The 14,586-nt window shown below is 36.3% G+C and overlaps 1 protein-coding gene across 1 annotated transcript in view; it reads left to right on the forward strand.

Moving 5' to 3' along the window:
- The window catches only part of PTEN (phosphatase and tensin homolog), a gene marked incomplete at its 5' end in the record, with an annotated part of 85,711 nt that overhangs the window by 41,279 nt on the left and 29,846 nt on the right, over window positions 1-14,586 (forward strand). Inside the window, one exon of the mRNA XM_080822940.1 lies at window positions 11,622-11,666. Coding sequence (XP_080679066.1) covers window positions 11,622-11,666 — 45 coding nt within the window. The remainder of the gene's footprint in view (window positions 1-11,621; window positions 11,667-14,586) is intronic.

Here is a 14,586-nt window from a genome sequence, read left to right on the forward strand (position 1 = left end):
TTTTCTTTTCAGATATGAATTTTTCTTTTTTACCTATTTTTGGAGTAGCAGTCTTTTTTTTTTTCTTTTTTTTTTAAAAGATTTTATTTATTTATTTGACAGACAGAGATCACAAGTAGGCAGAGAGGCAGGCAGAGAGAGAGGCGGAAGCAGGCTCCCCGCTTGAGCAGAGACCCCTATGCGGGGCTCGATCCCAGAACCCTGGGATCATGACCTAAGCTGAAGGCAGAGGCTTTAACCCACTGAGCCACCCAGGTGCCCCAGGAGTAGTAGTCTTTCTGAATGGGATATCTTTAAAAAGGATTTGCTTCTGGGTTTCTCCCAGACTGCTAGAGGAGCATTTGTTATTATGATTGTGGTTGTCAGTGCTACCCTGTAAATACAGTAGTAGTTGTCACAGAGGAGGTACTCAATAAATATTTGTAAGATGAATTTTTATCAATTCTCAAGCATTTAAAACTGATCAAATGCTCTAATAATATAAACTTTAGTAGCAGTGTATATTGACAGCAAGCAGAGATAGACCAATTCACTTTCAAGAAAGAGAATGACTCTCAGGCTTTCCAATAAAGGTTGAATTTAATTGTCTAGACTAGATTTAGTCTACATAAAGCCCTTCGGTGGGTGGATCGATCAGTTAGCTGTTGAAACATGGAAAAAGCATGGCCAGGCTTTAGCCAATGAACTTCACATATTTTTGGCAAGACAATTCCTGTTCTAAAGATGGAGACATCAAAATGTCTTTGTTAGGAGTTGCTTTAACTAGCTTCTTTTGTTTGATTCCACATTTATTCAGCAGCACTATACTTTCACTTTTTGGCGGGTCTCCTTATGGGAGTATATTGGCCTTGTCATAAAGATGTGGATAATTCCTGTGTCAGTTGGACTTTTCAAGGAAATTAATACATTGCTGCTATGGTCGTCATGATATTTATGTATCAGTCCTGTGACATGAGTTTGAATTTGTTTCTGAACAAAAGTACCACTCAGTATACTGATAGGATTACATCTTACACAGAAGGTATAGGATCAGACCCTGGACTGTCATAGTAACTTCACCAAAGTAGTAACAGAATTTCTGAGCCTATAAAGAAAGTTTATCTTGCAACCCAGATTCTCCCCCCGCCTTTATTGGAACAAGTTTATTAGTATGGTGTAAGTGTGTAGAGCAGCTAGATTGAATTTTGCATTTGTTTTATGTAATCTTGCATCTTCACAATTGAACATTGTGTTTTATTTTGCCTGTAGAGTGCTCCAGTTTATATAGCAAGTATATGTAAACCTATGTAGACTATATTTCATAAAGAAATATTATAAGTAAGATCAAATTTAAAGTCGCTTTATAATCACTGACTTTCTTAATTGGTGTATTTAGTCCATTTACATTTAGTATAATTATAGAAATGTTTTATTTACCATTTTTCTGTTTGTTTTTAGTTGTCCAGTACTCCTTTGTTCATTCACTCATTCATTCTTACTCTCTTTCATTCCTCTTTTCCTGTCCTCTTTGGGGTTAATAGAATAACTTTAGGTATTCCATTTTAGTTCTGTTGACTTTCTAGATATATATAATATATATATATATATAAATATATGTATATTTTGTTTTTAGAGGTTGTGCAATAAGGATTAGAAAACACACTTCTTAGTTTATTTTAGTCCTTGGTTTATTTTAGTCTTCTTAGAGTTAATATTGTGAGCATTAAATATAAGAACCTTATAAAAGTAAAATTCTTTAGTCCTCCATTTCTTTTATATGATTATTGTCATATATTTTATATCTACCTATGTATTAAATCCCAGAATACAGTGTTATTTTATTTGCTTTATACACTTGTGTTTCAGAGAAAGGGAAGGAAAAAATGTTCTTTTACCTTTATTCCCATTATTCCCTTCAGCCTGAGGGGCAGGTCTGATGGCAACAAATTTTCTCTAATTTTTTTGATTTTTTTTTTTTTAAGATTTATTTATGTGTTTGAGAGAGAGCATCAGGGGGAGAGGCAAAGGGTGAAGAAGAGAGAATCTTCAGACAGACTCTGCATTGAGTGCAGAGCCCAAAGTGGGGCTTTATCTCAGGACCCTTAGATCATGACCTGAGCTGAAACCAAGAGTTGGATGCTTAACCCATTGAGCCACTCAAGGCCCATTGTCTTTCACCTGTCCTTCTGAGACTCCAGTAACACAGGTGATAAACTACTTTGTATTGTTACACAGGTCACTGATTAGCTGTTCATTTTTTCAATTTCTTGTTTCTGTTCTTCAGGTTAGATAATTACTACTAATCTGTTGTTGTCAGATTCATATTTTTGTATTCCAGCTAATATTTATGCATAACAAGCTGCCTCTACACATATATATGATCTAAAGCATTTACTTATTTTATCTGCAAGTACAAATTCAGTGAGTTAGGAATTCAGAAAAGGCATGGTGGAATGGCTTGTTTCAGCTCCAAAATATCTGGAGTCTTAGTTGGGAAGACTCCCTGACTAGAAATGAGTTGGCAAATTGTGGCCTGAATCATCTACAGGTGTTTTTACTCACATATCTGGTAAATGCTGGCTGTTAGCTGGATCTTCAGCTTGGCTATTGGCCAGCACCCCTCTACTTGGCCTTTCCAAGTGGTCTCTCCACGTGGGTTAGTTTATGCTTCATCATATTGTGTTTGTTAACTTCGTGCCAAGAGTGAAAATCCAGAGTCCAAGGTGGAAGTGCTTGACATTTTTATTACCTAGTCTTAGGAATCACTTAATACCACTTCTGCTATACTCTCTTGATTCAGGTTGTCACAAAGGTGTGCCCAAGTTCTAGGGGGAGGAACCATAGACTTTACCAGTTGATGGGAGAAGTGTTAAAGTTAGGTTGAAAGGAGAGCTATGTGGGATGGGTGATGCAGTTATTGAAGAATGCAGTCTGCCACAACTTTCTTCTGCAGTCTCCAGTCTTCTGTTAAGAGTAGATTTTTCTTTCCAGATACTGAACTTTTGAGGCCTAGAATTTCTGTCTTTTATAGTTTCTGTTTCTTTGATGAGACTTTTCATTCTTTCACTTATTGTAGTTATCTTCCTTTGTATTCATGTATATATTTATAGTAGCTGCTTTGAAGTCCATATCTGCTAATTCCAACATCTGGTTCATCTTGGAATTAGTTTCTTTTTCTTTTTCTTTTCTTTTTTTTTTTTTTAAAGATTTTATTTATTTATTTGACAGACAGAGATCATAAGTAGGCAGAAAGGCAGGCAGAGAGAGAGAGAGAGAGAGAGGAGGAAGCGGGCTCCCTGCCAAGCAGAGAGCCCGATGCGGGGCTCGATCCCAGGACCCTGGGATCATGACCTGAGCCAAAGGCAGAAGCTTTAACCCACTGAGCCACCCAGGTGCCCCTCTTTTTCTTTTTTTTAATTAAAAATTTTTTTTAATTTTTTTATAAACATAATGTATTTTTATCCCCAGGGGTACAGGTCTGTGAATCGCCAGGTTTACATACTTCATAGCACTCAGCATAGCACATACCCTCCCCAATGTCCATAACCCCACCCCCCTCTCCCGGCCCCCCCTCCCCCCAGCAACCCTCAGTTTGTTTTGTGAGATTAAGAGTCACTTATGGTTTGTCTCCCTCCCAATCCCATCTTGTTTCATTTATTCTTTTCCTACCCCCCCAAACTCCCCACGTTGCATCTCCACTTCCTCATATCAGGGAGATCATACGATAGTTGTCTTTCTCCGATTGACTTATTTCACTAAGCATAATACCCTCTAGTTCCATCCACGTCGCCGCAAATGGCAAGATTTCATTTCTTTTGATGGCTGTATAGTATTCCATTGTGTATATATACCACATCTTCTTTATCCATTCATCTGTTGATGGACATCTAGGTTCTTCCCATAGTTTGGTTATTGTGGACATTGCTGCTATAAACATTCGGGTGCACGTGCCCCTTTGGATCACTACGTTTATATCTTTAGGGTAAATACCCAGTAGTGCAATTGCTGGGTCATAGGGTAGCTCTCTTTTCAACTTTTTGAGGAACCTCCATGCTGTTTTCCAGAGTGGTTGCACCAGCTTGCATTGGAATTAGTTTCTATTGACTGCTTTTGTCTCTTGGTCATGGGTCTTATTTTTCTGCTTTGCATGTCTAATAAATTTTAATTGTTGAATGTCGTGATGACGTGTTGTATGTTGTGAAAGATATGTTGTAGGGAATCTGGATTGTTACTTTCTTTAAGGGTGTTAAGTTTCATTTTGGCAGGCGTTTCTTCTGGTATTGTCAGGCTTGGTTTTCTTCGTTAAGGCAGGCCTCTTTCAGGTATGTCCTTTGTCTTAGGGCATGGTCCTCAATTCTAAGGTGTGGCCTTTCTGGGGGCTCAGCTAAATACCTCGTATGCTTCAATGGAGTCTCCATTATGGCTGGGCCAGAACTCCTCCTCCTGGCTGTGCTGTCTCTGGTGTCATCTCCATTATACTTTCAGATCCTGCACATACGCAGCCCAACCCTTGGCCAAGGACCAAAGGTGAATTTCCGCACAGACTTCTGAGGCTCTCCTATTCAATCCCTTTTCTCTGCCTTTCTGTTCTACAAACTTCAGCTGTCTTAGCACCCCCAAACTCAATCTCTGCTTTTACCTCAGTGAGACCTTTGTTGCATTTGTTCGGTCTCCCCACCCCCAACCGTGTCAGAAGAGAGCCTGTGCTTCTAGCCAGATTTGCTTCTAGCCAGAGGATAATTCCTGTACCAGATACTCTATAATGGTTGAAAGTATATATACATGCTACTGTAAGAAAACTTGCAATAGAAGACCCCTTTGTATTGAATACCAATATAAAAAGATTTTAAGAACAAACTTATTTAAGGCCTGAAATTTTTACAATAACCTTACTACTATAAAATAATTTATAATGTTCAAATTTTGCTTTTTATTGAATTTTACCCATAAATTTGTATTGATTTTTTTTTCCAGAAATAGCAAATGCAGTGAAAATTTTTATATTATTCTTCTTGACTGATGGTAGACATTGCTAATCATTAATGATATTATTCCCCAGTCTCCAACCTGGATGTTGTTTTAATAGCCTTAATATTGCATACTGGTAAGCAAACCACCACCAGCTTGATATTTATTTGCCATTTTAGTGTATTTCCATTTTACTAGCCCAATCAGTATTATTTTGTGGGATATTTAATTTTTATGAAAGATTTCCCCCAGTAAATTGTTTACTTCTCTAGAACTGAAGAACTGAAGTGATTTTTTTAAAAAAACACATGTTAAAAGGAACCATTAAGGCTAGTTATTAAGTTCTCAGTACTTCCTGAGTGAAATGTAAGAAAATAAAAGCTTGGGAAGCAGACATTCTTAGCACTTGTGCCTCTGATAAATAATACTTGAAATTTAAGAGAATCAAAAACTGGTTTTGAATATAAGTTATAGACACCTAGGTAAAATAACACAGGAAGTGTCTTGACGAAATTAAAGGTTGAGCTTTCTATGGCTGTGCCTCTAGGAAATTTTAACAAATTGTGTTTTGTTAATCATCGTTTTTCACTGAGATCAGATTTGCAATTTTGTGGTGGTGTATGCTAATAATTTTTTTAAAAATGTCCTCAAGACAGGCTTAGTATGAATAAAGATACCACTTAAAAAAGCCTCATGAGTCTTTTTTTTTTTTTTTTTTAAGATTTTATTTATTTATTTGACAGAGATCACAAGTAGGCAGAGGGGCAGGCAGAGAGAGAGAGGAGGAAGCAGGGTCCCCGTGGAGTAGAGAGCCCCACGCAGGGCTCCATCCCAGAACTCTGGGACATGACCCGAGCTGAAGGCAAACGCTTTAACCCACTGAGCCACCCAGGCACCCACTCATGAATCTTTATAAACAAGAATTGCATGAATCTCATTAAAACTATATCTGGGGGCACCTGGGTGGCTCAGTCAGTTAAGCGTCTGCCTTTGACTTCTGGGATCGAGCCCTGCATTGGGCTTCCTGCTCAGAGGAGAGCCCTCCTTCTCCCTCTCCTCCTCCCCTCCTTGTGCTGTCTGTCAAATAAATAAATAAAATTTTAAAATACCCCGAAAAACCCAAACTGTTTCTCAAGGAGGACTGTTGTCATGTTAAAAAAAAGTTTCCATTTTTTTCTGATTCAAAAATAGTATATGAAAATATTTATTTTATGTAAACTAAAATATACTGTTCAAAAACAGTTGGATTTCTCAGCTAATCAGGCTGACTTTCTGGAGGTAAAATAATTAATATATAACTTTGTCAATTTATACTCTTTTGGAAAATACAGTAGGACAGGAAACTTTTTTTTCCCTTTGGAAAGTAGTATATGCTTATGTTTTAACAGTTGCGGAAGTGTTGAAAGTGAATAGTGAAAACCTCCATCTCTCCTTGAAAACTTGTGATAACTGCTATGACTGTTTTGGTATTTCAGCCCCACTTCAGTGTGTGCAGGGCAGCCACATGTGAATCATGTTCCCTGGATTTGGGCTATAAGAGGAGTGTTCCCTTATTTATACAGTATTGGTTTATATATTTGGATTCAAAACTTAACAGTCCCAGACTCAAAATGAACTAAAAGTGAATTGTTAGTCCCCCAAAATACCTTTTTCACTGCTCACATTTAAATTTTAGCTTTCTGGGAGAAAATTGTATTTTGCAGATCATTCTTGCTTACTCATTTTCTCTCAAAAACAAAACAAAACAGAACAAAACAAAAAAAGCCCTTGGAGGAAAAGATACGGCAAATAGCAATGAGTTGTTGTTTTCTAAATTTTATAGTCACTGTCCTTCAAATAATTTCATTTTGTTTTGGTTATCCCAGTTATCCTTAGCATTTATCTAAATTTCCAACCATATTAAAATGCAAACTGAGAAAAAGCTATAGAAGTATAAAGCTTCTGGAAGAAAGCATAGAGAATATCTTTGTGAACTCTAGGGGTAGGGAAAGATTTCTCAGAGGATACAAAGTTGTAAACAAAAGAAATATTTGATATATTGGATTTTTATCAGAATTTTATTTTACTTTTTTAAAGATTCTGTGTATTTATTGTTTGAGAGAGAGACTGAAAGAACAAGTGGAATGGGGGTGCAGAGAGAGAAGCAGACTTCTTGTGGAGCAGGGAGCCCAACACGGGACTCGCTCCCAGGACCTGGAGATCATGACCTGAGGTGAAGGCAGACACTTAGCCACCAGGTGCCTTTTATCAGAGTTTTAAATTGTTGATTATCAAAACACATTATTAAGGAAATGAAAAGGCAAGTCCTAGATAAGGAGTAAATATTTATGTCAATACATATATCTGATAAAAGACTTTTACCCAGAATATATAAAACTTCTATAAATCAATAATAAAAAGCCAGTTAATTCAACTGGGGGGCTGGGGAATGAGCCAATGAGTTGAACAGACATTTTCAAAGAAGAAAGTATAAAAATAGCTAATAAACAAATGAAAATATGCTCAATATCATTAGTCATCAGGAAAAGGAAATTTAAAAACCACAATAAGGTACCACTTTATACCTATTGGGAAAGCTGTGATTAAAACTGACAGCACCAAATGTTGATGAGACTGTGGAGCAAATGTTACTCTTAAAATGCAGATTAGATTGTAAAATTGTATAACTGTTTTTGGAAAACTATTTAGTAGTTTCTTATAAAGTTAAACATACACCTGCCCTATCTACCTTATGACCCAGCAACTCTCCTTCTTAGTTATTACTTACTTACTCAAGGGAAATAAAAACATGTGTTTCCAAAATTCTTGCATAAGAATATGTACTTTGTCATAACAACCCCAAACTAAACATCCTAAACAGCCATCAAAGGAGGATGGGTAAACAGATGGTGGTGTAGTCATGCAGTGGAAACATACTCCGAATAAAAGGAATGAACTATTGATGCATGATGTAACATGGATAAATCTGTAAAACATTAGATTAAATGGAAGAAGTCATTTACAAAAGACTACATCTTATATGGTCACATTTATATGAAGTTCAAGAATAAGGACAAATTAATCTGTGGTAATATTAGCTGCCTGGGAGCTTAGTAGGGTTTGACTGCAAATGGGCATAAGGAATTTTCTGGAATGGTGGAATATTCTGTATTTTGATTGAGATGGTTGTACACCTATGATCTGTTTCACTGTATGTAAATTTTATCTCACTTTGAACTGCAAATCCAAAAGTACAAATTGAGAAATGTATAGGAATTGGGAAGATAAAGAGGGCACGAGAGACAAGAGTGGAAGGGTGTGTAGCACCACTTTTTTCTGTAGTATAATCATATTTGAGTAGAAGTCGTCTCAGCAGAATCAGTGCTTCCTTGGTTAGTTGAAGAAGTAGGCTAAACTGAAGAATCATAAAAAGTGACATATACCTTAAATATTTCAAGAAAAGTACACATGAAACATTAGGATGAAATTGTTCTCTGTGGTTTATTAACCACCACCACCAGAACCACAAAGTAGTAATTTTCCTTTGTTTCCCTTTGCCCCTTGGCAAGAGTTCTTAGTCTTTTTTTATGCCGTGTACCTTTTTGGCAGTCTGGTGGAGCTTATGGACCTCTTCTTAGCCCTTCTTAGAGTGATTTTAAATTAGGATTACAAATATACCTGTTACATTAATATTAGTCATTTGTTCTTGCTTTTGTTTTGTAGAAGAAAAAAGGTTAGAGATAATTGCAACCAGAGACTAGAACAACCGTAGAGAAAATCAATGATCATCTTTACCTTTACCTTCGTTAATAGAACACTTCTTGTTTGCTGTGTACATGTTTTCCCAGAATGCCCATGGTAATTCCAGCTTCCCTTGTGGCTAGATTTGATAATGTGATAACTTAAGAACTGTTGTTCTTAAGTAGAAATGATGAGTTCTTAAAGGAGGGGCCTATCCTTCTTTCTCTTCTCCAGTCTGCTCTTACTACAAATATGATGGTGCACCATCGTAGATCTTGCGCTGCCCATCATGTTGGCTGAGCATATGATGGAAGAGTCCTGGGTCCAGTCCTGTATGAAACAAATCTACCCAACCAGTTGTACACTACTAATCCTGGAATTTATGTGGGAGAGTAGTGTATTCAGTGTAATTAGTAGCATATCTGTTTATGAGCCCCTCCCCCCGACCTTCTTCTATTTCTCACAGCTAAACCTTATTCTCACTGATATAGTTACTCTAGTTTTACTTTGATGGCAGGGATAATAATTCATAAATAATTTTATTCAGGGAAACAAGCACAATTTTAGGTACTTAATTCATGTTTTCTCAATACATTTAAATAAAATATAATCTTGATAGGAGTTAGTATCAAGGAAGGAAAACATGAAAGCATACCATTAAAAAAAATACTAGGGACCCGGAACCCTTAATGAAACATGGTCATGCGAGGAAAGAGCCTCGTCTGGAAACTGCTGAGTGGTTTATGGAATGAAGGCCTGACTCTGCAGAAATTAAGAGGAACCCATCTTATCATACTAAGTCCATTAGAGAAGGTTTTGCTGGTATAAGAGAAAGTCACTGTTATATTTGTTTTGATTATAATAGTTCAGAAAATACTAAAACAAATATGTGCTAGAATACTATAGTTAACACATTATATAAAATCTGTAGTCTAATAGCCTAATTTTTAAGTGTTGATTATAAATAATATTTTGCCATTTGGCAACAGTTTTAGTATGACATACCAATACATCATTTCAATTAGTGACAAAGTTATGAATAATTATTGTGTGGCATGATATTTCACATCCAAATGTATGAACTCTCTTTCCTCTCTACCCAACCACACATATTTTCAACCCTCTTTGTAGTAGCTAAATTGTAATTTTGGTTATATCAATTTTGGGTTTTATGTGATTATGACTAGATAAATGCCATTTACAGTTGAGTACTATAACTGTATTTTCCTGAGCATTTTATTTTCCCTGGAGGTAAAATTTCTCTCTCTCTCTTTCTCTTAGCTTCTTTAGTCTCTATGTTCATAACTTCAGTTTATCCCTCAACTATATAAATCTCTTAACATGTTCAAGCCCATTGGGCATTAAATCGATTTTCTCTTCTTCAGGAGCCTTGTGATCTACCGTGAGCTGGGTCAGTTGTTCCCTAGGTTTGCCTTATAGCTGTCTACTTCGGATGTTCCTTCACCATCATTCTGAGGATTCCCTTTTCCCCTTCTCATGAGTTGGATTCTTCAGTTCCTAGAATCGTCCTCTTTCTTGGTTTCCCACCTTGTTTTGGTGGAACACATCTTCTAGTAACTTCCTGAGAGAGAATGTGTGGACAGCAAAATTATTTGGATTTCTCTTGTTTAAAAAATGCCTTTATTATATATTCACACTTGATTTAATGTCTCTTTTGGTATGGTATTCTAGGCTGGGAATAGTCAGAAGGTTTTTTCCTGGAAGTTGTTTTCTAGCTGCTAGTGTTGCCATTAAAAAGGGCGGTGTAATTCTGATTCCAGATACTTTTTATGAAACCTCTTTCCTTTGGGCAGCTTATAGGGTCCTACGTTCGTCTTTTCAGTATTCAGAAATTTCACTGAGCTATATATGCTGTATTTGGGTCTATTTTCATCACTTTTGCTGAATACTCATTGTATCCTTTGATTTGGGAAACTCCTGTCCTTCAGTTTGGGGTATTATTCTTGAGTTATATCTTGGATTTCTTCTCCTTGTGTTTTCTGTTCTTTTCTCTAGAACTCATAAGTTGAAACTCCTCAACTTTAAATCTTCTCGTTTGTTTTCCATTTGTCTTTTTATTCTGTTTATCCTGCTGTTTCCTCAGCTTATACTTTTCTAAACTCTCTCCTCTATTATCTACCTCCTAAGGGTAAACAAATGTATACATAAAGTACATACATGTGGTAAAAACACATGGTAAGTGCTTTTATTGGCTGTACTTGTTGCTCTTGTTTAGGTTTGTATGTTTGTTTGTTTGTTTGTTTTGCTCTTGTTGAGTTTTGTAATTGTTTGGAGGGGGGGGGTCTTTGGTTTCAATTCTTTGGCTTATTAGCTGTATGACCTTGGGCGAGTTTTATAATTTCTTTGACTCCTACTTTCCTTGTTTGTAAAATGTGAATAAGTGCTATCTCTCAGATGTCTGTGAGCATCAGCTGAGAATATATATGTGAAAATACTTAATAAACTTTGTATGGAGTTAATAGTTACTACTTGGATCTTTCAGATATGGAAAGTTTCTTTGAAAGAAAATGATGCCTGAATTTTCAGGTTATTTTTAAGATTACTTGATTACACATGTCTATTTTTTTCAAATCTAAATGAGCTAGATGAACTTAAGCTAAGTGCTAATGCTGCCTCTTAAATAACTTATTTAATACTCAACCTCATAATGTTAGGCTGTAGAGAGATGAAAATATTTATTCTGTGAAAAGCTCTGCCTTTACTTCAGATTGTATAAATCTGTGTAATGTAATAATTATTTAAGAATGACCTGATTATTTAAACCCATGAAGGGAATATTTATTGGAATTTGTTTATTTATTTTTCTTAAATGGTATTTGAGATTAGGAAAAATGGAATCTGTCTTTTAGGTTTTCTCAATAGTATAAATGTAATTTCAAATGTTAGCTCATTTTTGTTAATGGTGGCTTTTTGTTTGTTTGTTTTGTTTTAAGGTTTTTGGATTCAAAGCATAAAAACCATTACAAGATATACAATCTGTAAGTATGTTTTTTATTTGTATGCTTGCAAATATCTTCTAAAATAACTATTAAGTGAAAGTTATTTCCTTGTTAGAATCAGGTAGAGTTAAAGATATATTTTAACAGAATTGTGTTCCTAAAACAATTAGTCCAAGATGTTTAATTAAGGGCATTGTTAGGTCATTCAGAAAGCATAGTGATGAGGTCAAAACAATGTTGGCACACATTCACTTTTCTTGATCTGGTTTAAATGACTTGGCGTCTAGCCCATCTTTGAGCCAATAGCCTTGTGGTGACTTGAAGTGTAATTCACAGCAGAGCTTTTCTGTTAAAGCATTAATAACCTCTTCCATGGAGGTGTGCTTCAGAGTGGGTGTGGTTCTGTTTATTCTGCGTCTTTAGGTCATTCAATTGAAACAGCTTTTAGGGTATTCTCCAACTGTGTATAACATAAATAAGTTACCTAAAATTGTTGAGTTGGGTGGTTTCTGTTGTTTGGGGCAGGGATGTAAGGATTGCCCGCTTGGTACAGCTAGTTTATCTTATCTTTAACCTTTTGTTTTTCTTTTTGACTTTGTCAGTAGGGATGTGAAAAGGAAAAAAAGAACAAAAGAAAAATGGGAAGAACATATTTTATCATTTTTGCCCTTGAAGACTATTATTCCTTCCCAAAATATTGACCCATTTTCTACCTTTTAAAAAATGGTATATGAAATGTGTTATTTTTCTCCTTGATTTTTATTTTTCCTATGTGATGTCTGTAAATTATGCAACAGAAAAAATTTTAATCTGTAGTTACATTTCCTGATTGTCACAGTTTCTGTAGAATTTATTTCTCAAATTTAAGAGCAAGATTCTTTTCTGCCTTCGGTGGGCATTTAAATCGTCACCAGAAAGGATGAAAGATTCTATGTGCTTTGTTGTCTTAAAGGATGTTGCTTTTCTATCTTTAATTTAGTGATCTATCTTTAATTGAGTGATAAGACCTCAGAAGACTTGAGAGTAAAGTAGACACCATTATTGTTTCTCCTCGTGAGTTTTCATTGATTTCCTCAGATTCACAAAGAAGCAAACATTTATGCTGATTTTGCCACGTTAGACCTTGTAAAACTTACTGGTGCTACAGAGGTGAATAAGATACCATTTCAGTCTCTGGTAGTTTTTATAGTCCAAGGTGATAAGTAGACATGGTATTGCAGAAGAGGTAACTTGTATAGAAGAGAGCTGTGTGGAGAACAGTGGAAATAGGACTTGTATCCTCTAGGCAAGTTTTCATAAAGAAGGACATTTTTGAGTTGGGGTGAAGGAATCTGCTGAGGCTCTCCTGGAGGCCTCCGGGTGGGGAGCTTGGCATCGCGGGCAGAGGTTGGCATGGAAGAAGGTGGTTGGCATGGTGGGGTTAGAGTATGGCAGATAATCCATTATGGTCAGATTTGGGGGTGGGGTGTGGGATGACAGGTAACAAGGTGAAAGACAAAGGTGCGGCAGAGACTTGGCGTGTAGGTGAGCCCCAGCTTACACATGATCTGTGCATAGATCTTCCTCTCGTCCTGATTAACCTTCTGTAACAACAAGCCTTGTAGCAGATGCCAGAATGCTTCAGTGGAGGAAAATAAAAACCACAAAGCTTTATACTTTTGAATAACTAGATTCAGAAGCTGAGTTAAAAAAAAAAAAAAAAAGAAAAGAAAGCACAGAACAAGAAGTGTCAAAAGCTGCAGTCCATTAAGTGAGTCAGTTCAGGTTTAGACTCTTAAGATTAGGCATTTAGAGTCCCAGAAGGAAGGTAGAAAGATACCAAAGACAGATTTTGCCTTTTTCAAAACTTTATTTGAGTTTAACATTATATCCAAAGAAAAGGAAGGAAATTCTTTTCATTCCTGTATTCAGTGGCTTCCTGCTTCCAGAATTTAGGACCTAGGCTTGCACTGTCAGTACTGTGGCTCACTTAACATTATTATGGTTATAGGTGGCATGGGGAGCTAGTCTGGGAACTTGGCTGCCCTTTCATTTTTGTGTTTCCAAACATTGGACCCCAGAGTTAATGAACTGTTTCTTTGTTAGTTGAGTGTAGCTTTTGGTATATATATTTCAGCTCCCCTTCCCCAGTCCATTTGATGGAGTCATAGACTTTCAGAACTGGAAAGTATCTGAAAGATCATTTAGTCCAACCTTCTCATTTTACAGAATCTGAGGCCTAGAGAAGTTAAGTGAGTTGAACAAGGTCACATGGGTACATATGGTAGCAGACCACCCACCGTTGACACCAATCTTCCTTTCTGGTTTTGTTGTCATTTGTTTTAACCTCCCCAAATTTTACTTCAGAAGTTTCTAGAACTACCAGGTTGTAGCATGTTTTGATTTCTGATGTCACTTTTCATTCTTCACCTTCTCTCTACCCCTATTTGTATTTCTGGCTTTGGGTAAGTGAGTCTGGCAAGCAGCAGCTGTTTCTCTTTTCGTTCTTTTATTTTTGGGATGTTAATTCCATGTGATGTATGTCTTTGCAAATATATATACTGAAAAGTCTTAAAATATTGACATTAGATGTACATGTATTTAAGGGTATATTAAACTTTTTATGGCAATTGTGATGTGCGGATGAACAGTTCTTAATATGGACTTTTTAATAATTGACTGAATCTGTTTATATCTCTATATTATCAAGCATTCAATAAATTATTGAAAGGACAGAGTACAAAGTTAGCTTCATAACGTTAATCAAATTTGGGTATGATGATGCTTAGTGAATTTGTTTTGTGCAGGTGTGTGTATTTCATGTTTCTGTGTTCCTCTGTACCACCTGTTGGCTGGTGAGGGTAAGAGGAGGAGGGAGGATGATGGGGATAGAAGCATAATACACTTCTTGCCTTTGAGGACCTTAACTGTTCACTGGATACTTGTTTTTAAAAGGGTTACTCTATTTCATCGTGTATTC

Source organism: Martes martes (genome assembly GCF_963455335.1).
Source record: "Martes martes genome assembly, chromosome: 14".
In the NCBI taxonomy this organism is placed as follows: Eukaryota; Metazoa; Chordata; class Mammalia; order Carnivora; family Mustelidae; genus Martes; species Martes martes.